The sequence below is a fragment of the Cynocephalus volans genome, chromosome 1, assembly GCF_027409185.1.
Source record: "Cynocephalus volans isolate mCynVol1 chromosome 1, mCynVol1.pri, whole genome shotgun sequence".
NCBI classification, from domain to species: domain Eukaryota; kingdom Metazoa; phylum Chordata; class Mammalia; order Dermoptera; family Cynocephalidae; genus Cynocephalus; species Cynocephalus volans.
The window spans coordinates 201,466,822-201,491,824 of NC_084460.1; the positions used below are offsets into that span (position 1 = coordinate 201,466,822).

Genomic DNA, 25,003 nt, shown 5'->3' on the forward strand with positions numbered 1-25,003 from the left:
ATTGCTGAAGCCCACCTCCAGCATGAGGTTGATACCCCTGGTGCTGGTGAAAGGACCATATTTTGAGAAGTGATTTAGCTTAATTTTTGAGTCAGAGAAAATAGTCCAAATTTTGAGTCTCTTATTTACTTGATATTGAACAGGAACAGATTCTAAGGATCCTGAAGTATTATTTTATTTAATTATCAAAAGTGAGACAAACACCTCCCACAAGTCAGAATTTTTAAGTCAAAGAATGTATTTTTTTCTGTAGATAAAAATATGTCATAGTTTTGTTATATGGACTAACAAAAAAAGATGATTTCTATGAAGTGCGTAATTGTTAATTAATTAGTTAATACAGCAGTGAATTAAAAAGGGAGGCTGTTGTTAAGACACTAAATCTTTTCTAGTTAGTGAAATGCTGTGCTTTATATTTTCTATCATTCAATTCACTGAATAAAGCAAAATGGAGATTAAATTAAATTTGATTTTTCTGTGAACTCTTACTGATAGAGTTTGGATGTGTTGTCCCCTCTAAAACTCATGTGGAAATTTGATCCTGAATGTGGCAGTGTTGGAAACTGACTGAGTCATGGGAGCAGATCCCTCATGAATGGATTAATGCTTTCCCTAGGTGGGGGGATTAATGAATGAGTTCTCACTCTATTAGTTCCTGTGAGAGGTGGTTGTTTAAAAGACTCTGGCACCACCCCCCTTCCTTCCTCTCACCATGTGATCTGTTTGTGCCAGCTGCCTGCCACTTTCCGCCATGAATAGAAGCAGCCTGAAGCCCATACCAGATGCAGCTGTCCCAGAATCATAAGCCAAATAAACCTCCATTCTTTATAAATTACTCAGTCTCAGGTATTTCTGTTACAGCAACACAAAATGGTCTAATACAGAAAATTGGTACTGAGGAGTGGGGCATTGCTATACAGATACCTGAAAATATGTATGCAGCTTTGGAACTGGGTGATGGGCAAAGGCTTGAGGAGTTTGGAGGTCTTCTAAGAAGACAAAAAGATGAGGGAAAGTGTGGAACATTTTAGAGATCGGTTAAATGGTTGTGACCAGAATGTTGATAGTAAAGTGGACAGTAAACATCATGCTGATGATGAGGTCTCAGATAGAAATGAGGAACTTATTGGGAATTGGACAAAATATAACACTTGCTACACCATAGCAAGGAATTTGGCTGCATTGTGTCCATGCCCTGGGACTTTGTGGAAGGAAGGACTTAAGAGTTGTGGACCAGAATATTTGGCAGGAGAAATTTCCAAACAGCAAAGCATTAAGGAAGCTGCATGGTTACTTTTAACAGCCTACTCTGAGTTATGGCAGCAAAGGCATGATGTAAAGCCAGAATTTAAAAGAAAGCAGAGTGTAAAGATTTGAAAAATTTGCAGCCTGACCATGTGGTAGAGAAGTGGAGAGCAGAAGAAAAACACAAGTGTAAAGCTGATAAACTGTTTGCTAATGACATTAGTTTGGTGATGAGACAGCCAGATGCTAATAGTCAGGACAATGGGGAAAAAGCCCTAAAGGCATTTGAGAAGTCTGGAAGAGTGCCCCACCCATCACAGACCCTGAGGCCTAGAAAGACTGTGTTGTCCAGGAGTACAGACTTGGGGCACAGCTGCCCTTGGGAACCTGCTTCCTGTATCCCTGCTGCTCTGGCTAGAGCAGCCCTGCCTCAAGCAGCACCAAGTGTGGCTCATCCAGCAGCTCTGGAGAATAGAAGCCTGAAACCTCAGTGGCATCCACGTCATGTTAAGACTGCAGGTTGGCAGGACTTGAGAGCAGTGGAGGCGTAGCAGCCTCCACCCAGGTTCCAGAGGATGTATGGAAAAGCCTGGAGGCCCAGGCAGAGACCTGTCACAGGGGCGGAGCCACTGCAGAGAGCCCCCACCAGGGAAATGTCTAGTAAAGCCAAGGCAGGAGGGCGGCTGCCAGGACCCCAGAACTGCAGGACCACTGGTAACATGCAATGCAGGCCTGGAAAAGTTGCAGGCACCAACACAACCCACTGTGCTGTTCCTGGCAGAGCTGTGGAAGTAAGGATACTGATGTCTGGGGGCTCAGATGACCCATTGTGCCCAGGATGCAGGACTTGGAGTCAAAGATTATTTTGGAGTTTTAAGACTCAATGTCTGCCCTGCTGTGTTTTGGACTTGTTTGAGACCAATTTCTCCTTTCTTCTGACCTATGCCTCCCAATTGGAAGCATGCACCCAATGTTTGTTCCACCATTGTATCTTGGCAGTAGATAAATTTGGTTTTGATTTTTACAGGCTCACAGCTGGAAGGAATTTTACTTTTGGTCTCAGATGAGACTTTGGACTTTGGACTTTTAAGTTGGTACTGGAACAAGCTAAGACTTTTGGGACTGTTGGGATGGAATGATTGTATTTTGTATGTGAGAGTGACATGAGTTTTGTGGGGCCAGGGGAGGAGTGATAGTTTGGTTGTGTTGTTGCCTCCAAAACTCATGTGGAAATTTGATCCTGAATGTGGCAGTGTTGGAAACTGATTGAGTCATGGGGGAAGATCCCTCATGAATGGATTAATGCTTTCCCTAGGTGGGGGGATAAATGAGTGAGTTCTCACTTTACTAGTTCTCACGAGAGCTGGTTATTTAAAAGACCCTGACACCTCCCCTCTCTCTCTCTCTTGCTTCCTCTCACCATGTGATCTGCTTGTGCCGGCTGCCTGCCACTTTCCACCATGAGTAGAAGCAGCTTGTGGCCCATGCCAGATGCAGCTGTCCCAGAATCGTAAGCCAAATAAACCTCTGTTCTTTATAAATTACCCAGTCTCAGGTATTTTTGTTATAGCAACAAAAAACAGTCTAATACACTTACCAATGTTTTTAATGACATCCTTTGTCAAAGACACACCGTTTACTACAGCACTATTTATGGAAGCACTGTAAGCTTATACCTGTATAGGAATACTGATGTCTCAACCAGCTTCTACATGAACACAAAAGCTGTATATACTTGTGACCAGTTTTTAGACAAAAAGTGAACTTAAGCAAGCATCAGGCCTTCTTCAAAATTCAGCTGTCCAACATTCTATAATACATTAGATTTTTATCTCTCCATGGAGTTTTGAAATTAAGCACACACCACATGTTCACTTGTACTGATTAGTATTTGAATCATTTTAAGAGTTTACAAATTAAAGGAGTTCATATATTTGCTTTTTACAGTCACATTTGCCACAAAGACTGCAAATCTACAGAATTTCTTCCTCTATGATTCCAAAACACAAGCCTCAAGAATAATTAACCTTATTTTGCTGGCAAGTAAATTGTCATTAAACAACATAATGTTTCAATTAAGAAGATTAACCTGAGGTTACTGAGATAGAACTGTGCATCTCTTTTGTGCTGAGTTGCTAATGATAGGGTATTTTATGAGTTCTGAATCATGCTGAATTAAGTAAAATAAAAATATATTTGTTTACTGTAAGTATTTCATTAGTAAATCTGACCACATTAGGTATTTGCCACACTCATTCTAATCTAGTTTAATTTAAAGCACAATTTAGTTATGAACTCTGTGTGTTACTTCAATGTCCAAAATACCACTTTTTGAAAGTTTATAAGAGCAAATCCAAACAATACATTTGTTACAGGAAAAACAAACAAACATTAAAAAAAAAACAGAATAGAAAACTAAATCTGAAAATTAAACTAGCATACCCCAAATGATACTGAAAGTATTCTAGATCAAGAATCAAAACACAGACCCACTTTCTTTGAGTACTGTTTTCTTAAGTATCTGGGCAGGTGTTCCTACTAACAACTACCTGAGTACTGGGGATGATTTTCATAGCTTTGGCTGTAAGAATGTCTCCCTTCTATTTTTAATATTCTTCAATGGTAGTTATTAACACAAACTCAGAACCTCCATCATGTTTTTATATGTGTGTATATATTGCATGTGTCAGGTTAAGAATGCTCCCCGTATATAGCTAAGTTATTAGGAGTGAATGAAACAAACAGAACTCCTAAAATATTTAACTTGAAAAGGAGATGTTTTTATTCCAGTTGCACCCTCTGAAATGTAAGTTAACCTCTGGTGATTTTATGGACAGGGACAGAATTCATTAGCTGAATTATTTCTCTGTTTTTAAAAGAACTATGACTCTTATAAAAGCATTTAACCTTTTAAAATCTGAGTATGCCCATTAGAAAAATAGAGGCAATTGTGATAAAGATCACATGAGAAAAAAATATAATCAAGTGAAAAGTATTCCTGAAAACATAAAGTTTATTATTAGCACATGTGATTTATACAATTAATAAACAAACATTATTATGTTATGCCTTTCTTTACTATTAACCAACATTAAAAAAATAATGAAATAATTAAGTATTAAATTATAATGAAGTGTCTAGGACTACACCCAGTATCTTCTGAATGATTGCCAACATATTTCAATTTCCTTCAATGTTTCTATTTGTCCATTGGTTTGTCTCAGTCTCGACAAAATTATGAGGCCTAGGAGTGCCTGAGCTCAAGCACCATGAACTCATAAGTAGGAAGGCAATTCGAAGATGAAGTTAATGTATATGCCTTTTTGATGTGAATCACAAAATCCTCATTACTCCTGGGGAATGAATTATAAAAGGTTGTCCCTTCCATGGGGAAGATTTTATTCTCTTTCTGCAGTGCACTGAATAGTTGGATGTGATTTTACTCCGTTCACACCACACACTAAACAGCTGGATGTGGCTTTAACAGTATATCACTAATTTTCCATTTTCTGTTTAAATTGTTGGGTGATCTTTCATTACCATAAGTAAATATAACAATGTGAAAATTAATATATTTTAGAAGTCTTTGAGGTTTTCTCTGGGTCAAAAAAGGTGCTAGTATGTGTGTAGGTATAAACTGTCACCCACAAAAAACATGGCTAAATCTATGATTAGAGTAAGTCATACATTCTTTTCTTAAAGTACAATAAAAATTTCTTGGTGAATATGACTGTTTTGTTGTGAGGTCAAATTATTGCTATCTTCTCCTGAAGAGCACTAAGTATATGCGCTTTCTAATCTGTATCCAAACTAAACACTAAAAATAGAGTTTCAAAATCATGGAATTAAATTCCTCTCAATCATTCAGCCTACAAGAGGGAGGGGGAAGAAAGGCAGTTCAGAGTAAGGAAAACGCTCATCTCATTCCTTACTGATCATATTCAGTCCTTTCTCCACCACCTGCCCCCAACCCCCTTGGAGAACCTTAGTCTGGTGGATGGTGGGAGAAGAAACTGTGAACGACTGCACCCCGACCCTGACCAGGCCTTCATTGCAGGCCTGCAGTAACAACTGCAATGGGAATCTGCCCAATACTTAACCCAGCTAATGTAATATACACATTCAAAGGTACAAAACCTATTGTGCTTGAGAAAAACAAAGTACAATTACTAAAGAAATGGCATTAAAATGGCTTCTCAATGAAACCAGCATTCTTTCTTACCTAATTAAGAGCTAAAATTTGTAAAGTGGAATTATAAAAGTTTCCTATAAGACATCATCACATGATCAGCATATAGGGGCCTCACTCTGAGTATTTTTTCTTTGTTATGTAAACATGGGGAAGTAATTTCTTAAAAAGAGACCTTGAGTAATTAAAGATGGCATACGAAGAAAAAATCAGTACAATCCAGATGTTTTTGCATCCTGCTCCTAAAGGCATCATCTAGCACTTTAAACTAGGCTTTTTATGTGGGCAGGATTTTCATATTCATCTCACCCAATAAAACAATGCCACCGATGCTAGCTACCTCTGGCTATGACTCAACACCAGCATTTCATAAAGTATGTTTTAGAGTATGCCCTGCCAAAATAATGCTGATATTAATACTAATACTAATAAATTCTTTATGTTTGGTCTATTCTTTATTGGTTGTATTTTAAGCTTAGTCTATTCTTTATTGAGATTCTTTATGCTTAGTCTATTCCTTACTGGAGATTCTTTATGCTTACTCTATTTTTTATACGAGATTTATAATACACATTAACATATAGTGCATTAAGTGCTCTAATAAATCATCTGAAAGAAGCTAGTTTTTTTCTTAACTAAGAACTTAACACCTATTAACAATTCATAGGATATGCCTTGGAGAAAACTTTGCCGGGGCCACAATGCTGCTCCTTTTCTTTTCTTACCCTCTTTTCAACTAGGCAGGTGAGAAAAAACAAGAATGAGCACCAGAAGGAAAGAAATGTAGCAAAAGTGAAAATTCTCACACCCCCAAATCATCACTACCTCTTTCTACGCAACCACTGTGTACAGACTACTGTAGGCTCAAAAATGATGAGTCTGTCAACAAGTAAGGGAAACTTCTCTTTTCCTACAAAGACAACTGTGCATGAATTACGAATACTATTGATCAAGTCACTAGGGCAGAGAGAGAAGGAACAAACTAGCTCTTCCACATTACTTACCTTAGGATATGGATACTGCTTTCCTTTGGGATACAATGCTCCAGTAAACCGAGGGATGACCATGGTAGGCACCAACGAATCATTTATCATCAGGAAAGCAAGTCTCTCTCCATCTGGTGACCACCAGTGAGCGATGTGAGAATGCAGAATTTCCTCTAGAATAAATGAGTGTTATTTGAAACCTACTGTAGAGATGTGGGCTCAGTGACCCACAAACATCTGTCCTTGAAATCTCCATTGTACATACATATGTTTTTTAGACAGTGTGTTGGATTTTATCAACTTCTCTGAGAATTCTCTATTTCTGAGTTACCCTTTTAATCCCAGGGACAGCAGATGCAGAAGAAGGAAAGAATAAAGCAATGAAGTCAGGATGTCATGGATTGTCAGCAATGTGGACAGAGTAGAAGAAAGCACTATTGGAGTAAAAAGAATGAAAATAGTGATTGAAAAGTGAGATATGTCCTGAAATCACAACCATGTCACCATTCACTCTTATTTCTCTCATCACCTCATCACCAAGCAAGTTGAGGACCCACTAGATTCATTAAATTGTTTTAAACTATCAGGAAATCAAATAAGTATACTAGGTATCTTTCAGGTAACCCAACATCCACTACCGACTTTCCTACACCATTTTCTGGCCCCCAAAATTAACCTGTGTGAACTATATCAAAAGGGCCCTGAGGGCATGATCATTCAGGTCTTTGGCAGGAGATTAGAAAGAAGAGAGTTAAGTCAGGTTTTTTATTCTCTTGGCTCCATCTTGCAATGTCACCTTGGGCTGGCTGTGTACTTTAAATGACATCACTACTCCTGTCAATGCAGCCTCCTCCCCATGATTTTCTCCTTCTGTGTCTCAAAATGGCTCATCTTTATGGTCACATGGGTGAAAATAGCTCTGTTGCTACTAGTTTAGATTACAGCACTTTCCTTTGTAGTTTCCCTACACCTGCATCTTTGTAAATGTTCTCTTTGTAAATAAATTTTCTTCTAATTATCTTACTGAATGTGCCAATTCTTTCCTTTTGGGACTCTGACAGATACAGTAATTAATATCAGCAGTAGACTCAGAGACTCTCAAAATTAGATTTTGAGATTAGGATTGTCATCCATTTATCTATCTATATCTATATACAGAAAAAATGTATTAATTACCTTTCCAGGCAGGAATTGGAGCATAGAAAATATGCATAGCAAGAGATAGATTCGTGAGTAATCAATTGTCACTGGTGGTGACGTGGAATGAAATGCAGGTTGAAGGAAAAGTGTTGGAGAACAGGTGGTTAAGGCATTTAGTTGCTACAACAACTATGGTAATTGTAACAATTGTGAAGTCTAGTCCACAAGGTTCTTCTAACACACCAGAGGGGTTACATAGGAAAAAAAGATAAATTGAAACTGTGACTATGAAATGAGGAAAGCACATACAGAACAAAAAGGTCGCCACGGCATCTTTGGGAGAGTCCCTCTCTTTTGTAGTTGCAGGGAAGATATGGCTGAGGTCCAAGAAAACATAGTAATGATTGCAGAGCTGGAACACAGATTAGGGGCTCAATTCCATGTGTTCTTTTAAGCTAAGATAAAGATGAATGTGGAGAAGGACTGAGACTCTGACACATAAGATAAGGATAATTGGGTAAGAGTGTGCAGTACATGTGTGTTTTCTAGGCTGGTCTCATAAGTAACACAATTTTTAGTTGAATGCTGTAGTAAGTGGCTAATTTTGTGGCTGAGGATTTTTAACCTCAAAATTCCCATAAGTCATCTTGTTGATATGGGCAAACTCTATCTGAGGGAACTAGACCTCCTCTGCATAAAGGCAGAAAATGAAAGACAAATTTCTGTAAAAGTTTATGAATCTGCAATAGTAGATATGTTTTTAGAGACCTAGTTGTTTGGTATTCACTGGGATATCTTTCCTAAACTGAGAGAAAAATTGTTGAGACTGTACTTATGCAAAAGTAAAGAGGAATTGGATTCTTTGGATTGTGAAGAGAGCATAAACCACATTTACATGTGGTGCTCTGTTCTATTTCTCAGGTAACCTGTAAAGCTGCTAATTCAGAGTAGAACCTGAGCAACAGAGGGCTCTGCAACAGATCTAGGTCATGGTGCAACCTTCTCTACCTCCTGTACCTTGTGACCCAGCAGACCAGTAAGTGACATGCTGTGTGAGCCTTTGGCACTCTCCATATCATAATCATAGCATGAGCATTATAAGCTTTCGAGAAAGACCACTCTTTCTTGTATCGATAAATATTATCTATTTCAAAAGCAGCTCACTACTGGGCTCTGGTAGAAACAGTTAGCCTGACCATGAGATACCAAGTGACTCTGCAACCCGAACTGTCCACCATGAACTGGTTGTTACCACATACTTACTATAAAACTGAACATATACAGTAACATTCCACTATAAAAAAAATGGTGTATATGGAATTGGGCCATAAAGCATAGATGATTGTATCACATCCTCTGTCATCTCCTTCCCTTCATGTCACATCTGTGTCAGGAGCTATGTTTTCTAACAAAGGCTGGCAGAGGAAGAGTAAATGCAGACCGGGTTATGGCAGGTCTGCGTGATGTACCTAACCAAGCTGGAATTGAATAGGTTCTGTACTACAGTCTGACTCAGCAGTTCCACTGACGATGTAATAAACATAAATCCTGCCAGTTGGAAAAACTTTGAATAAAATATTTGGTTGTCCACTTTTTGTGAAAGACTACTCGGCTTCAGGCATGGGTTCATCCTGAGTCATGCACAGTAGCTAACAAAAAGCCAACTGTCGAGAGTATGGGAAAAGTAAAACTAGGAAATTGGTGAAAAGGAGATTTAGGAAAAGATAAGTGAATGGACTTATGAGAGGGAGTAAAAATGTGAAAATGTGAAGGTATTAGTGTCCCACCTAATGTCCACCAGCGCACATCCATAGCAGAGGAGGCTCTCAGTAATCAAACAGACGAAATGACCACCTGGTGCGTGTCAGCCAGACTCTGGCTCCCACCATTACCTGCCAGTGGTAGTGGCCATGACTGAGCCCTCGGTATAGGATCATTTCCCAGCAGGACCAGCTGACTACCTAGTGGCAAGTGTATTACATGGGAACCTTTTCCATCAGGAAGGCACAGCATTTTGTCATCACCGACATAGATTCATATTCTGGGTGTGGATTTGCCTTTGCTGCCTACAGTCCAGTCAGCACTGCCATAACTTATCCATTTCCATAGTAACTCATACTACCTCAGCTTCTAACAGGAAATATTTTATTGTGAAAAGAAGGGAAATAGGCTCACTGGTATCATTTACTGGTTTCATCATGTTCCCCATTAATGATACGTTCCTGGATTGCTAGAAGAGTGACATAGTCTACCATATTTTTGCCACTATTTGTTTAACACGAACCTTGAACTTGGGATATCATCATATAGCATGCAATATCCCTCTCTTGAATAGCCAGGAGATACAGATCTAGGAACTAAGGGATGAAAGTGGTAGTGTCCTCTCTTGCTATCACACCAATAATCCACTAATACACTGGACACATTTTTGTTTCTTGTTTGTGTTATAATGAGGTTTAGAAGTTCCATTGCCTAAAGGAAGGATGTCTCCAATAGGACTATAGCCATAATTTCATTTCTCTGAATTGGAATTTGAAATTCCCACCCCCCAACCATTTTGAGTTCATTATGACTGAAAAAGAAAAAAAAAATGACAGAAACACAGTCATATGCAGGGTATAATGATTGATTTCATCTGCCAGGAACAAATGTGTCTTTGCAAAACTAGGGAGGGCAAGAAGGAGTATATTTGGAACTCAGGAGATTCACAAATACTTTTTGCCCAACAGTATTAATCAATGGAAAACTGAAAAACTGTAGCAACCTAATTAAGAAAAGGATGTAAAAGAATAAAATTTGGCAGGAATAAAGTTTTGATTTGATCCACCAGTTAAATAATCTACAAGGTCAAGAGTTTGGATCCGTTTATTGGCCAGCCACAAAAATACAAAACAAAGCAAAACAAAACAAAACTGTCTAGTTACGCTGGCAGACTGTAAAGGAGAAAATGAATAATGAGTTGAAAAAGGCAATTATGATTACCAATTGAAGCTGCATGATAAGCTTATTTCTTGTCTTTTTTTGTTAATGCTCAAATTCATTCATCATGTTTATTTTTCAATGATAACTTTTATTCTGAAATAGTTTAAGACTTTACAGGAAGTTGCAAAAATATTACAGAGTGTTCCCATGTACTCCACACCTCCCTTACCCCCATGATCATGTCTTATGTAACTACAATCCAAGGCCAAAAAACAGGAATTGATATTGCTGCAATACTGTGTAGTCAGGTACAGACCTTATTCGGGTTTCACCAGTACTTACTTAGTAGGGGCATTGTCCCCACTACCTTATATGGCAAATACAAGTGGTGGCTATATTTATAAATTTCAGATGTATAGCTGAGCTGATACCAACTTGCAATGAAACAGTAGCACTTGGGACTTTGTGTCCTTTTTTGGAGACACAAACTTGAATAGTGAGAATGTTCCCATGGTCTCTGACTTTTTGCTGAGTATGGTCAATATGAAACCCAGACAAATAAAATGAAGGGAGGAAATGAATGTATGAAATTTATTTTCTTGGCTCCTACCCATTGAAATCATGTAAATCTGGCTGTTCGCTTCAATCAAAATTCATTGCTTCTGTGAAAAATCTACCGGATTCCCTCCTAGTTTCTAGTGACTGCTGCCTTCCCTTTCCATTTCAGGTGTTAATGGCTAAACCATTACCCGCCACAGGTTGAGGCATATCCATTGTCCTTGATAAGTAGCCCTTTCATAGATAAAACCTCCTTGAATTATTCTCTTTTGAATGTGCTATTTTTTTCCAGTTATGATCCTCACCCTAACTTATACAAATAACTTACTATTCAGTTGACAAGATATGAGTTATACACATGAGACACTGAGCAAAAAAATGTTAATGCTAAGGATCAGTTGAGTGTCAACTCTGAGTCCTATGAGATTTGAAGGTACAGAGAGATCCTTTGGCTAACATCAACAATCTGGAATCCTAAGAAGTAGGTTCTATCACTAACGCTGAGATATGTGTGCCTAGTACTTTCCAAGAGTAAGCATGGCCCGTATTTGAAGGTACTATTTAACAGAAACTAGGTACCACCTATTCTCATTTATTTTAGAGTGATCTATGCCTAATCTTCTTCCCCACAAAAAAGTTAACACACCAAAATAATGTATGCAAAGAGTTATGCAACTTCTTTCAGATGAAAAAGTAAAGCTAACTGGAATAGGAAGGAGATAAATAAAATAATTTTTAATATGCATCTGTTTAACTGTCATTGTGGAGAAGGCACAATCTTCTTTCACTGCAAGTAATGGGGACATTTACTCATGGATTGAAACTTCTTATGTTAATTATATTATATTATTTACAAACAATTGCATCCCATTCCAGTTTAGTGTAGATTTGGCTCTTTATTGTTTTTATTACTCTGATTTAGAAAATTTCACTGCAGAGCAGCTGGAGTTTTCAACACATGTGATTTTATATCACAGACACTTAAAAACATAGCCTCAACACAAAACACTTCCAGAAAACTAAGATACAAACATTGTGTTCAGATTAAAATGTTATTCTGAAAAGCAAGGTGATTTTATCCATTTATAGTTTATTAGTTTAGACAGGATTTCCTGAGGATGCTACTGTTAGCCCTGCGGGCCCGTGGTTGATTTTTTTCCTTATAGTTTTTGCATTTCACTGTCAACTTTCTTGAAAGAATTGTCTATATTCATAACCTTCTCACTTCCCACTTATCCTTTCATCCACTGCAGTCCTGCTTCTGGCCCCACCAATTGACTGATATTATGCCTGTGGTCATCAATAATCTAGTAGCAAATCTAATGGTAACTCTGGAATCCTTCACTTGTTTGACCTCCAGAGACTCAGCACTGCTGACAACCCTGTCTTCCTCTAGTTTCCATGGCTGCATTTCCATAGATGTCACTTAGTAAGTGCTCAATAAATATTTGTTGAATCAATGGAGGAATAAATGTGACTTTATGTGCCCAAGAGAAGGCAAAAAATAAAGTGAAAATAGATATTCTGTATTGTTTTCTTTAAACAAGGTGTGACAATCACAAACTGTTGATAAGGATATTGCTTATCCTATATTTTATTTTCTAACTTATTCTTGTCATTCTTGAAGATCAACACAAAAATCATGTCTTCTATGAAGTACCTTAGAGTCCTCTATCCCACCAGACTCAGTTCTATTTATAATTCGATTTACTATGCTGACATGAGTTCTATTATTACTTCTATTTACCATGTTCCAAATGGTTTCTTACATAATACTGTTTACAGTTCATCACTCCACTAAGTTGGAAATACCCAACACGTAGAAACCCTTATTTCTCATTGTAGGAGTATTGTTCTAAGGATATGCCTGACAAATATATGTGCTCCACAGCTGTTGGATTGAATTTCAAAAAATAATAAAAATTTTAAGGTTCTAAAATACATTTACAAATAATTTAAGAATATTAATTCCATTATTCTATGTGCTTAAATAATTGAAAGTAACAGTCATTCATTTTTCTTTTATTTAACAGATTGAATACATTATGGAAATTTTCAAAGCTGTGTATTTTGCAACTGTAAACTTTCTTTTTAACAAAATCTGAAAGTTTTTTTAAAATAAAACTTTAATCTGATATCTTATTTAGTTAGGTTATCATGTTAAACACAACAACTTATATAAATAACTTTAGATGTGCTTTGTGCAAATTATATTTAAAATGATCTTCCATTTTGATCATTTTATTTTATTTTTTTTTAACTTCACCAGCCCTTTAAAATGCATTAGGTTTTATATGTTTATACATTTCTTAGGAATTGAATAATACTAAATAGAGAAAACAAGGCTTGAAAATGATACTCAAAGACTTTTAAATACTTGACATTTGTGACTGTGTTTGGGAGCAACTGCCATCCTCACAGGTCAGCATGATCCTAAAAAGATTAAGCTATGCTCTTAAATTTTGCCATAAAAACATTTTATTGTCTTTCTGTGACTCCTTCACTTATCTTTTTATTTTCTATGACGTTACAAAAGGGAAATTTTAATTTTAAAAAGTGGAAGTGTTATATGTTACTTCCTGAATCTCTCACATATACAAATGTAGATTGTAATTGACTACTGTAAAGAAACGAAAAGGAAATCTCCACCCCAAAGTATCACACACATATCGTGGAGGATCATATGCATTCCCTAGGAGACATTACTGTGTCTTGGTGAGTGTGTTGAAAGGAAAAGAAAATCTGGGAGCTGTTGGCACGTGGGACAAGCAAAGTGATAGTGAGAGATTAAGATGGATGTAGGACTTTAGAAGCATGTTTGGGGATCACAGGCAAAATGTTGAGGAAAAAATCAATTACATCTGAACTACCTGAGTCACTCTGCCAGAGCTTAACAATGATTCCCTTGGTAGGGTTCCTTCTGGAAAAGAAGCAAGAACTGGAGTATGTCCATAAACAGTAGGATTCAGAGCCTTTACCTGTGAAAATAGGTCAGTGAAATCTGATGGCTTTGGCCCCACACTGTATGCTATGCCTTAGGAAACAATGAAAGGCATCACATTATACAAGTAGAGTGCACTAGTGACTAAGCACTGGCTTTGGGAACAGACAACACACATTCAGATGCCAGCTCTGCCTCTCATTAGCTCTGAGGCCATGTCTAAGTCACTTACCCTCCCTGAATCTTCATTTCTTTTATAAGTGATTAGATATACCAGTGTTGTGATGATGAAATCACATATATGCAGAATTTCCTAGTATGTCTGCAACGTGAGTCCAAAGTATTGAGTTTAGTCTGAATAGCAAAAAGTATAATTTTTCCATTTCCCCATTGGAATATGTTAGACCTGCAGTGTCATCACGGAAGTTTTATTACAGTCCTCCCTCAGCATCCACAGGGGATTGTATGCCGAAATTTGTAGATGCTCAAGTCCCCAACATAAAATGATGCAGTATTTTCTATAACCTATGCACATTCTCCTGTATATTTTAAATCATCTCTAGATTACCTATAATACCTAATGAAACATAAATACTGTGTAAATAGTTGTTAGATCGTATTAGTTTCTTAATCTGTATTCTGTTCTTGATGTATTGTTATTTTTTATCTTTTTCCCAATATTTTTTTATCTGTGGTTGGATGAATCATGGATGCAGAATCCGCAGATTCAGAGGGCCGACCCTACCTGTTTGTCCTGCCCCCTCTCCCGACCCCAACACACTGTTCACTTTCAGCCAAAATACATAGATTTTAAATCTCTAATTAAGAATATTACCTTATTTGTTACATAATCGCCTCTTATTTCTGCCCTTAAAATTTCCTTACAAATGTAATGCTCATGATCTGTACTAAGCCTTCCCAATAGGACACAGCCCCAAGTTATCTTGGTCAGAGATCAAGTCAGCAAAAAAAGCAGAGTTAACACTGAGTGTACCCTCAGTTGACTTTCGGGCTCACAGATGATAAGGAGAACATTTTGTTGCCCTGCATAGGATGCCCCACACTGAAATGCCCATGTTCCTACTCAGTTACTATTGTCCTCCCTGAAATCCACTGTTCCTTGTGAATGCTTGCTCAATGTCTGCCACCACTATTTGCTAGTGACCCAAGCCAGAAAGCACTGAGTCATTATGGAATTCTGATCATCTGCCCCAACTGTTTAGCTGCTAAGACCTACCTATTTTATTGCCCCATCAATTTTAGAATCTTCCGTTCCTCTTACTGCTTTAACCCTTATTCTGTTGCTCATTATCCCTTGATAGAGCATAGAAGCAAGCTTATAGCTGCTCACTAGTTATTTGTGCTGTTAGATCCCAGCTCTACACTGTCAACAAAATGATCTATTTATATGGAAGATCTAATCTTGTCTCTCCCTTACTTGAAAAACTCTATTTCTCCATTTACTAGTAGAGGAAGAATTAAAATCCCAGATCATTGTTAGAGGGCACTATCCCTTGGTTCTTGCTGCCTTCCTTTGTCTGAAATTTTATGCCTCAATAATATCAAGCAGTTTTTAGTTCCTCAGTCACCCACTGTGCTATATAACCCTTCTGTGTCTTTACAAGCTCTTACCTCTTCTTGAATTTTCCTTCCCGATTTCTTCTCATGTGGAACACTTCTTAATTTTTCAGGCTCAACTCAGAGTTTCTCTTTTAGAAAAATGCTTGTAAAACCCTAGAATAGGCTAACTGTAACTGCGTTTTTTGTTTGTTTGTTTGTTTGTTTGTTTGTTTTATAGAATCCTGTGTTTACTGGGATTCAACTACTTACCACATTACATTGACATGGTTTCTTCATCTGTTAGGGTCTCACAAAGTACTAACAACATTTTGAAGGTAAAGGATGTATCTTAGTCTCTGTATTCCTCTAGGTGATGTAATCACTTAGCTTCTGCTACCTAGATTCCCAGAACTACCCAGGTTCAAATGTGTTTTTCACCTGTTTCTGCAATCCACAGGGACATCCCAGTCCCCTCTAATAACTTATCCTTTTGAAACAGGAAAGAGAGAGTCAGCTTCTGTCCCTTTCAACCAAAGAACCCTACTTATCTATGTGTGTATTTCTTTTACTCTTTAAAAAAAAATATGGCATAATTATTGCTGATAGTTTTAACAGTAACTCTCACTACTGTAGCCTCTAAAAATCTTTTATTATTTGATACTGGTATGTACACAGAAATCCAATATAGGTATAAATATGCATGTATATATACACATATAAATCTCAAGAGCCATAACATCTCTTTCTTAAACAAATAGCTCCACCTAGCAAAATACCCCACTTGAATGTGAGGTCATCAGGGTAGTACACTTTTTTGCTCCCCACTGTACCTTAGCACCTAGACAAGTACCTGGGATGTTGTATGACTTCAATAGTATCTGTTGACTGAGAGGATGAATGAATAAATACATACTCTACATGCTTCACTTTTCTCACAGAATTAAAAATATCATATCTGAGATAGAGAATTGCATTTGCAAATATTGCTTGAGAAATAAAATTTATTTTCTGGATGTTTCTTATCTTTATAATCTGTAATGAAATAGACTAACTTGCTTTAAATCTTGACATATTTTGCCAAGACCAGTTACAGAGTCTGAAACCTAGGGATTAAACTCAACCTTTGAGTCTTCCCCAGGCAAGCTATACCCAGAACTCAGTTAATAATTAGTACATGATCAAAACCGTATAGAGATTTTTAACATCTGATTCATTTACATATTCTCAGCTATTACTAAAACTTAACTCAATAGTTATTGAAAATAACTCTTTAGGTAGGTTTTATTTTGCTCCCTGTGCAATAGCTTTTAAAATGTGACAGAATGACCCCAATGGGAAGGACTAAAAGCAAATGGCTTTCATTCATTTTTTGAGCAGTGAAGGTTTTTTTTTTTTTCTATAGAGTCAGAAAAACTCAGCCTCTAATTCCACCACAATGTAAGGTGACCATTTACTTTTACTAGTTAAGTGCCATCAAAAATAAAATTTATCTAGCTTATATATACATGTATATATACAAAATGTGGAATCATATAAGTAGATGTAAATTACAACTAGTTGAAATATAAGCACATGCAAAGGTATGAAATCATGAGGCACTTTTGAGAGGAAATGAGAAGAAATAGTGCTCTCACTATTGCTCTGCAATGAACAGACTTTTTTTCGTAGATTTTGTATGAAAATATGTCATTTGTATTCTTTCAAGCTGAATTTGTTCAACTTACCTTCATATAACCAGTCAGCAATTCCATTAAAAATTATTCCTTCTTTTCCAGAAGATGTCAGTCGCAAGGAACTGCTCTTTATATCAGGCTGATAGTAGATATTATTTTCAAAAATATAAATCTGGATCAGGAAACATGTGAAACAAACAAAAACATCCAACATGTTAGGATGCCTTTTTAAAACTTTAACATTACAGAATAATTGCTGATTATCTAAGTTTTATTTGCCTGCTTTTAAGTTGTTTCCATTTAATGCATATATTTGTGTTGCTTTCAATTAGTAATGGCTGTTTCTTTGCCTGTTTTATCAATATGAAGTTGACATTTGGAAATGACATGACACTTGGTATTGATGCTTTTAAATCTTTATTTCCAGCAACAATATTTCATCTACTTAATAATCTCTCTCCTGTACCACAAAATTGGTTTACCTTTGTGATAACATTTTGCATACTCAAGAGACCCATAATTGAAGCTAGATGTCATTCTAGTAACAGCCAACTGACTATTTGAAAAGCTTCAATTTGGGGTCTATACTTTTTACAAAAATGCATTTAATGATCAATAAAATAATGTTCAGAGACTATTTCTGATTCTATCCAGCTTGACACACAGATTCACTGATGATAAGAAGTGGTAATAAAATTCCTATGAGCTGATAAGTGAAACACAGCTCCCATGCACCAATCTGCCTCAACAACTCTTTCTTATATAGCATAGCAATAATAATAATCTTGTATCTGAGAGTTGAAGAAAGAGTTTTAATCTGAACATATCACAGAGTCTTCCAAAATAATATCAACAGCAATAGCTCCAACAACAGGAACAACAGTAGAAATTAAACAACATCTGTCCACACAAAAGAGTATGTTTTTGATTTGATAATTCAGCATAAAATTGCTTATTATTCATTCCACAATGTCTTCGATGCAAACCATTTAAAACTGCTGACCCATGTGGTATCATAACCTTCCATAGCACCATATTTCTTTCACATGTTAGGGGAAGCAGAACGTTGTCCTGGGCAAGCCAAACTGCTATTTAGATCAGTCTACTAAGAAGGTGAACAATGGCCCGCTGGTGCCCATGTGTTCCCGCAAGCTATAGACTATTACACAATAGCGAATAAAGCAAACGAGAATTTCTGAAACAATTGTCTGAATAATCATGAGGTCCTAGGTTTTAAATTTTTGTGTACACAGTGACAAACATAATCTTAACATCCAGAAAATTTCATTGATATTCTCTTCTGATTCTGGGCATTGGGCAAGCAGTTAACAGTGAGTGTATCTAATTAATCATTCCACTACTACCTGTTTTTTATTTTAAAGATAAGAATGCCAATCTAAGAATAAGAATTTTTTTGTGGGGGGGTACCAAAGGAGATTACAGCAGGGTGCTTAAAAGCATGGGCTTTATAACCAGGCAGCCTAAATTTAAAATCCTAGTGACCCTGATAATTTTCTTAAACTTTCTAAATCTTAGCCCTCTCTTTTATAAAATGTGGATAAGACTCACACTTACCTTACAGATCTTTTGTGAAGAATAAATGGGATGACAAATGTAGAACATAAAAACTATGTGGCTATTACTAAAATCAGAGCTGATTTCACATAGATAACATGCTTCAAAATCCTAAGTATTTTGGAGGCTACAAATGCTAAATCAAAATAAAACCTCTACACCTTCAGCTGATGAGTAAATTATCCCAAACTGTTGGCCAGTAGTATGCATCATGTTGGTTAAATATTTATTAGGAGGAGTAGAATAGTAATAGAGGTAGTGGTTAGAAGGAGAAGAAGAGAAATTGGAAGAGAGATATTAACAAATGATATTTACTACTTTCACTTCAGTTAGAAAGTTTTCAGGTGATAATATGAAATAGAAATATAAGTTTATTATTGAAAGCATGTGGCTCATACTTAGCCAAAGTTTGAAAATGATCTCTCAGGTGTCCTAACACTGGATGGAAGTTGGATTTCATGACTTTCGCAATAGCTGATAATTGAGAAAAAAACTATTAACTCTATTTTAGCCAAGTGTAAGTTCAAGCTTTACATCTTTTGTATACTACCACCATTTATTTATTTATCTGTTTATTTATTTATTTATTTATTCATTTATTTATTTAAATTTACACTTTGTAATTGTACATACTTATGGGCAATCTGATATTTAGACACATATATGTTGTATAATAATTGGGTCAGTATAATTAATACATCAGTCACCTCATGCATTTATCATTTCTATATGGTGAAAACATTCAAAAGCCTTTCCTCTAGCTATTGCCTTTCACAAACAGTATAGGGCATAGGTGCACAAAGTCTTCCTTACATAAAGGCAATCCCTTTTTTGTACTTCAACCTTCTAATGGGACTTATGAGTAATAATAGTGCAGATCATACTCACCAAGGCTCCTCGGCATACATAACTATTTTGGGGATTAGGGGTTACTTCACTCAAAGTAATATGGTAATAAATCCTCAGCTTTCCAAAGGGAACAAAATCTCAGTCAGAATAATTAATAAGACCTCCACGATTTCAGCAGATGTATAAATTATCCCAAACTATTGACCAGTAATTACATTTATATTTGAAGAATAGATTGGATGATATTCAGAATCCATATGAAACTGACATCTGCTTCAATGTAAAAGAACAAGCAATATGGAATTAGAATTTTAATGTCATTTTACTGAAAGCTGCATTACCAGAGAATGTCCACAAAATCTTTCTTTTTTTTTCCCCCAGTGGACAAAAAATTAGTGGCTGCCTTCATGAAAATGTACATTTATAATCTCCTAACCTTTTTTCAATTGTCAAGGTTTATCCTTGAATTGTATTTGTTTCCAATAACAATCACAAACTCTGACCACTACCTTGACACTTTGAGAGCTGCAAATATTCTCAGGTTTTATTTGGGCACTGTAATGAAATTAAAACGGATCCAAATGGCAGTCATTAAGGGCTGCAACTAGATTTGAGTTTTATAGAAATTATGACAAACACTAATGACAATTATTCTGATGTTACTGATTAAATTGTCATAACATTTTTATACCGTTAATCAATTCTTTGAATGAGCCACCTAAACAGAGCAACAAAAAGAAATGGATAGCTATTTGACCATTTAACTCTTCAATTTATAGAGCAAGCCAACTACGCAGCTTTTCAAAATCAATGCTCTTAATATACCCCAAAATAATTCAAAATTGGTAAAGTCACCACAAAGTGAAGAAAAGGACAATAGAGATAGTTTGTGTTGCATTATGCCAAGTTAGAAAATATGTAATAAATGTTCCAGGAAATTATACTAATTAATATGTTAGTCGATACTGCTCATTGCCAAGTAATTGGACATAATATTTATCATTGTTGGGCAGGAGTCTTTGAGAGCCTATTTTCAATTTGCCACTTTTTCTTTCTCCTGCCACAACCACCAGCAAAAGTTCAGATGTTGGACACTGTGGTAGCCTGGATGGCTGGGTGAAGAGACATTGAGCAGACCCCCTCTCCACCCACAACCAGCTGGTGATGAAATTATAGCAAAAAATGAAAATTTAATACTAAAAGTCATTAATATTTGCGGGTTGATAGTAATCACAAGGTAAATTAGTCTGCTGTGATTAATCCAACTAGTGGCAATGGCTGATGCGAGCTTATATAGCAGCACTATCACAAACTTTTACAAAGCTTAACAGAAAAAAAAAAAAAAACAGCAAAAGAAAGGGAGTATAATTGCATAAGATCCATTTTGGCTTAAATATTGCCAAAAAGCTATTGCACCATCACTGATTTGAGTGATCTTAATAACAATTTTAAAGTTGAATCCTATGAATCATTCAAAATACTCATGCATTTTAATGGTGTCAGACGATTTGTAAAGTTACAGTGAAGTGAGGGTAGTACTTGGGTTGATTTCTACTGTGGCTTGCTGTCTAAGAAAAATTGTAATTAATAAATTACCCTAGATAATACCTGTTGCTGGTAGGGATGTAGTGAGAGGTGTTCTTTTCTAATTTTATTGGGAAAATATAAAGTGTTGTGGCTGTTTGGGAAAGTAATACGGCAATTGAAAAAAAATGGTCCATTTCATAAGCCATATCAAGTCTGTGACTTTGCCACGTAAAAAAACAAACACAATTTAAAAAACACCAACATATAGCAAACAATGAACGGTAATGTTATTTCAGAAGTGTTTATGATGGCCAAAAGGAAGAGTTAAAATGAAAACCCATCATATGTGAAGTCCTGGAGGGATTCTACTCATTCATACCACGCAATAACATTCAGGTTTTTCTTAAAAAAAAATAATTAATTATCATTATTCTTTTTTATTTTAACATTTACTTGTACGTATTTATGGGATACAGTGTATTGTTTCAATACGTGCAAATATTGCACCACGATTCACTTAGCGTAGAGAGCATAGTTTTGTAACAGTTGGTCCACCTCTTCTCTCCCCAAATCCCCTTCCTTCTGGGTCCCTGATAACCCTTATTCTACTCTCTACTTCTATGAGAACCCCCCCTGCCTTTTTTTAGATTCCACATAAGAGTGAGATCATAGGGTATGTGTCTTTCTGTGACAAACTTATTTCACTTAACATGACGGTTTCCAGTTATATTCATGTTGCTGCAAATGATAGGATATCATTCCTTTTTGTAGTTAAATAGTATACCATTGTGTATATATACCACAGTTATTTTACCCATTCATACATTGATGGACATTTAGGTTGACTCCTTCTCCTGGCTATTGTTAATGGTCTTGTGAAGAACATGAGAGTGCAGGTGTCTTTTTGATATATTGATTTAATTTCCTTTGGCTATACCCAGTAGTGGGATAGCTGGGTGATAAGGAAGATCCATTTTTAGTTCCCTGAGGAACCTCCATACTGTTATCCCCAGTGGCTGTGACAATTTACATTCTCACCAAAAGTGTAGGAGCGTTCTCTTCTCCCTGCATCCCTGACAACATTTGTTATTTTTTGTCTTCTTTGATAGTAGCCATTCTAACTGGGATGACAGGATATCTCACTGTGGCTTTAATTAGAATTTCCCTGATGATTAATGATTTTGAGCATTTTTTCTTGTGCTTGTTGGCCATTTGTATGTCTTCTTTCGGGAAATGTCTGCTCAGGTCCTTTTCTCATTTTTAATTGGGTTATTTGTTTTTTTGTTGTTGAATTGTTTAAGTTCCTTAGATATTCTGGATACAAACACTTTATTCTGTTGTGTAAGTTGTCTCTTACTTTGTTGACAGTGTACCTTGCTGTATAGAAGCTTTTCAGTTTGATGTAGTCCCATTTGGGTACTTTTGGTTTAATTTCTTCTGTTTTTGTAGTCTTGCTTAAAAATCACTGCCCACTTCCATTTTGTGTAGTGTTTCCACTATGTTTTCCTCTAGTAGTTTCATAGTTTTGGATCTTAAATCTAGGTTTTCAACCCACTTTTAGTTGACTTTTGTGTACAGTGAGAGATTAATTTCAGTCTTCTGCATGTGGATATCCAGTTTTCCCAGTACCATTTATTCAAGAAGCTATCCTTTTCCCAATATATGTTCTTGGCACCTTTGTCAAAAATCAGTTGGATGTAAGTGCATGGGTTTATTTCTGGGTTCTCTATTCTATTCTATTGATCTATTTGTCTATTTTTATGCCAGTACCATGTTGTTTTGGTTACTATAGCTTTATAATATATTTTGAAGTCAAGAAGTGTGATGCCTCCAACTTTGCTCTTTTTGTTCAAGATTGCTTTAGCTATATGGGGTCTTTTGTGGTTCCATACAAATTTTAAGATCATTTTCTTTATTTCTGTGAAAAATGTTGTTGTTATTTTGATAGGGACTACATTAAATGTGTAGACTGCTTTAGATAACATGAACATTTTGATTATGTTAATTCTACCGATCCAAGAATATAGGAGATATCTTTTCATTTATTTGTGTCCTCTTCAATTTTTTCACCATTGTTTTATAGTTTTCATTGTAGACGTTCTTTCACCTCTTTAATTAAATTTACTCATAGGCATTTCATTTTTTTTTTGGAACTATTGTGAATGGGATTACTTTCATGATTTCTTCTTTGACTGCTTCATTACTTGTGTATAGGAAAGCTATTGACTTTTGTGCGTTGATTTTCTATCCTGCCACGATACAGAATTCAGTTATTAGTTCTAGTAATTTTTTGGTGTAGTCTTTACAGTTTTCTATGTTTATGAACATGTCATCTGTGATAGGATAGTTTGATTTTTTTTTTCCAATTTGGATGTCCTTTATTGCTTTATCTTTCTGTACTGCACAAGCCAGAACTTTGAGTACAGTGTTTAATAACAGTGGGGAAAGGGGTCATCCTTATCTTGTTCCAGATCTTAGAGGAAAAATCTTCAATTTTTTTCATTCCGTATATTAGCTGTGGGTTTGTCATACATGGCCTTTATTGTGTTGAGGTACATTCCTTCTGTACCTACTTTATTGAGCGTTTTTCTTATGAAGGGGTGTTGGAGTTTACTGAATGCTTTTTCTGCAACTATTGATATGATAATTTTTTCCCCTTCATTCTGTTGATGCAATATATCATGTTTATTGATTTGTTTATGTTGAACCATCCTTGCAGCCCTGGGATGAATCCCACTTGATCACAGTGAATGATCGTTTTAATGTATTGTTGGATTCTGATTGCTAGTATTTTATTGAGGATCTTCTCATCTATGTTTATTTGGGATATCGGTCTGTAATTTTCTTTTGCATATGTATCTTTTTTCTGGTTTTGGTATGAGGATCATGTTGGCCTTGTAGAATGAGTTTGGAAGTATTCTCTCCTCTTCAAATTTTTCGAAGAGTTTGAGCAGAACTGGTATTAATTCTTCTTTAAATGTTTAGTAGAATTTGGCAGTGAAATCATCTGGTCCTCTGTTTTTCTTCATTGGGAAGCTTTTTGTTACTGCTTCAATCTCATTACTTTTTATTAGTCTGCTTAGGTTTTCTTGCTCTTTATGATTCAACCTTGGTAAATTGTATGTCTCTAGTAATTTATCCTTCTCTTCTAGGTTTTCCAATGTTTCGAATATAGTTGGTCTCAGTATTCTCTTATGATCCTTCGTATTTCTTTGGTATCAGTTGTAATGTCTCCTTTTTCATTTTTGACTTTGACTCTTTTCTTTTTTTCCTTGTTAGTCTAGCTAAAGGCTTATTGATTTTGTTTATCAATTTGAAAAACCAACTCTGTGTTTCATCAATCTTTTGTATTTTGTTTTTAAATCTCTAATTCATTTATTTCTTCTCTGATCTTTGTTATTTCTCTCCTTCTACTAATTTGGGGTTTGGTCTGTTACTGTTTTTCCAGCTCACTGAGGTGTAATTAGGTTGTTTTCTTTTTTGTCCCATTTGTTGTTTTGGAGCATTTTTTTAATTGGTTATGAATATTCATGAGATACAAAGCTGATTGTCAACCCTCATGCCCATAATGTGAGGGCTAGATTCATACTGGCAGCATGCCCATTACCACAAATTTTGATTGTACCCCATGTCTGCCACCCAATTATCCCCAACCTCCCTCCCTCTCTCCCTTCTCTCCCACTCCATTTGTATCCCAAGGTATGTTCTCTCCCTCTGCAAGTCCAATGCACCACTGTGGTCTTTCTTTTCTTCCTTCTTTCTCTCTTAGCTCCCACTTATGAGTGAGTACATGCGGTATTTATCCCTCCATCCTTTGCTTATTTCACTCAACATAAGT

The 25,003-nt window shown here is 36.2% G+C and overlaps 1 protein-coding gene across 1 annotated transcript in view; it reads right to left on the minus strand.

Annotated features, from left to right (window-relative positions):
• DPP10 (dipeptidyl peptidase like 10) overlaps positions 1–25,003 on the minus strand; it is a 686,000-nt gene that overhangs the window by 98,438 nt on the left and 562,559 nt on the right. The window contains exons 8-9 of the mRNA XM_063093496.1: positions 17,266–17,386; positions 6,439–6,593 (exon numbers count right to left, since the gene is read on the minus strand). Of these exons, the coding sequence (XP_062949566.1) occupies positions 6,439–6,593; positions 17,266–17,386 (276 nt within the window). The remainder of the gene's footprint in view (positions 1–6,438; positions 6,594–17,265; positions 17,387–25,003) is intronic.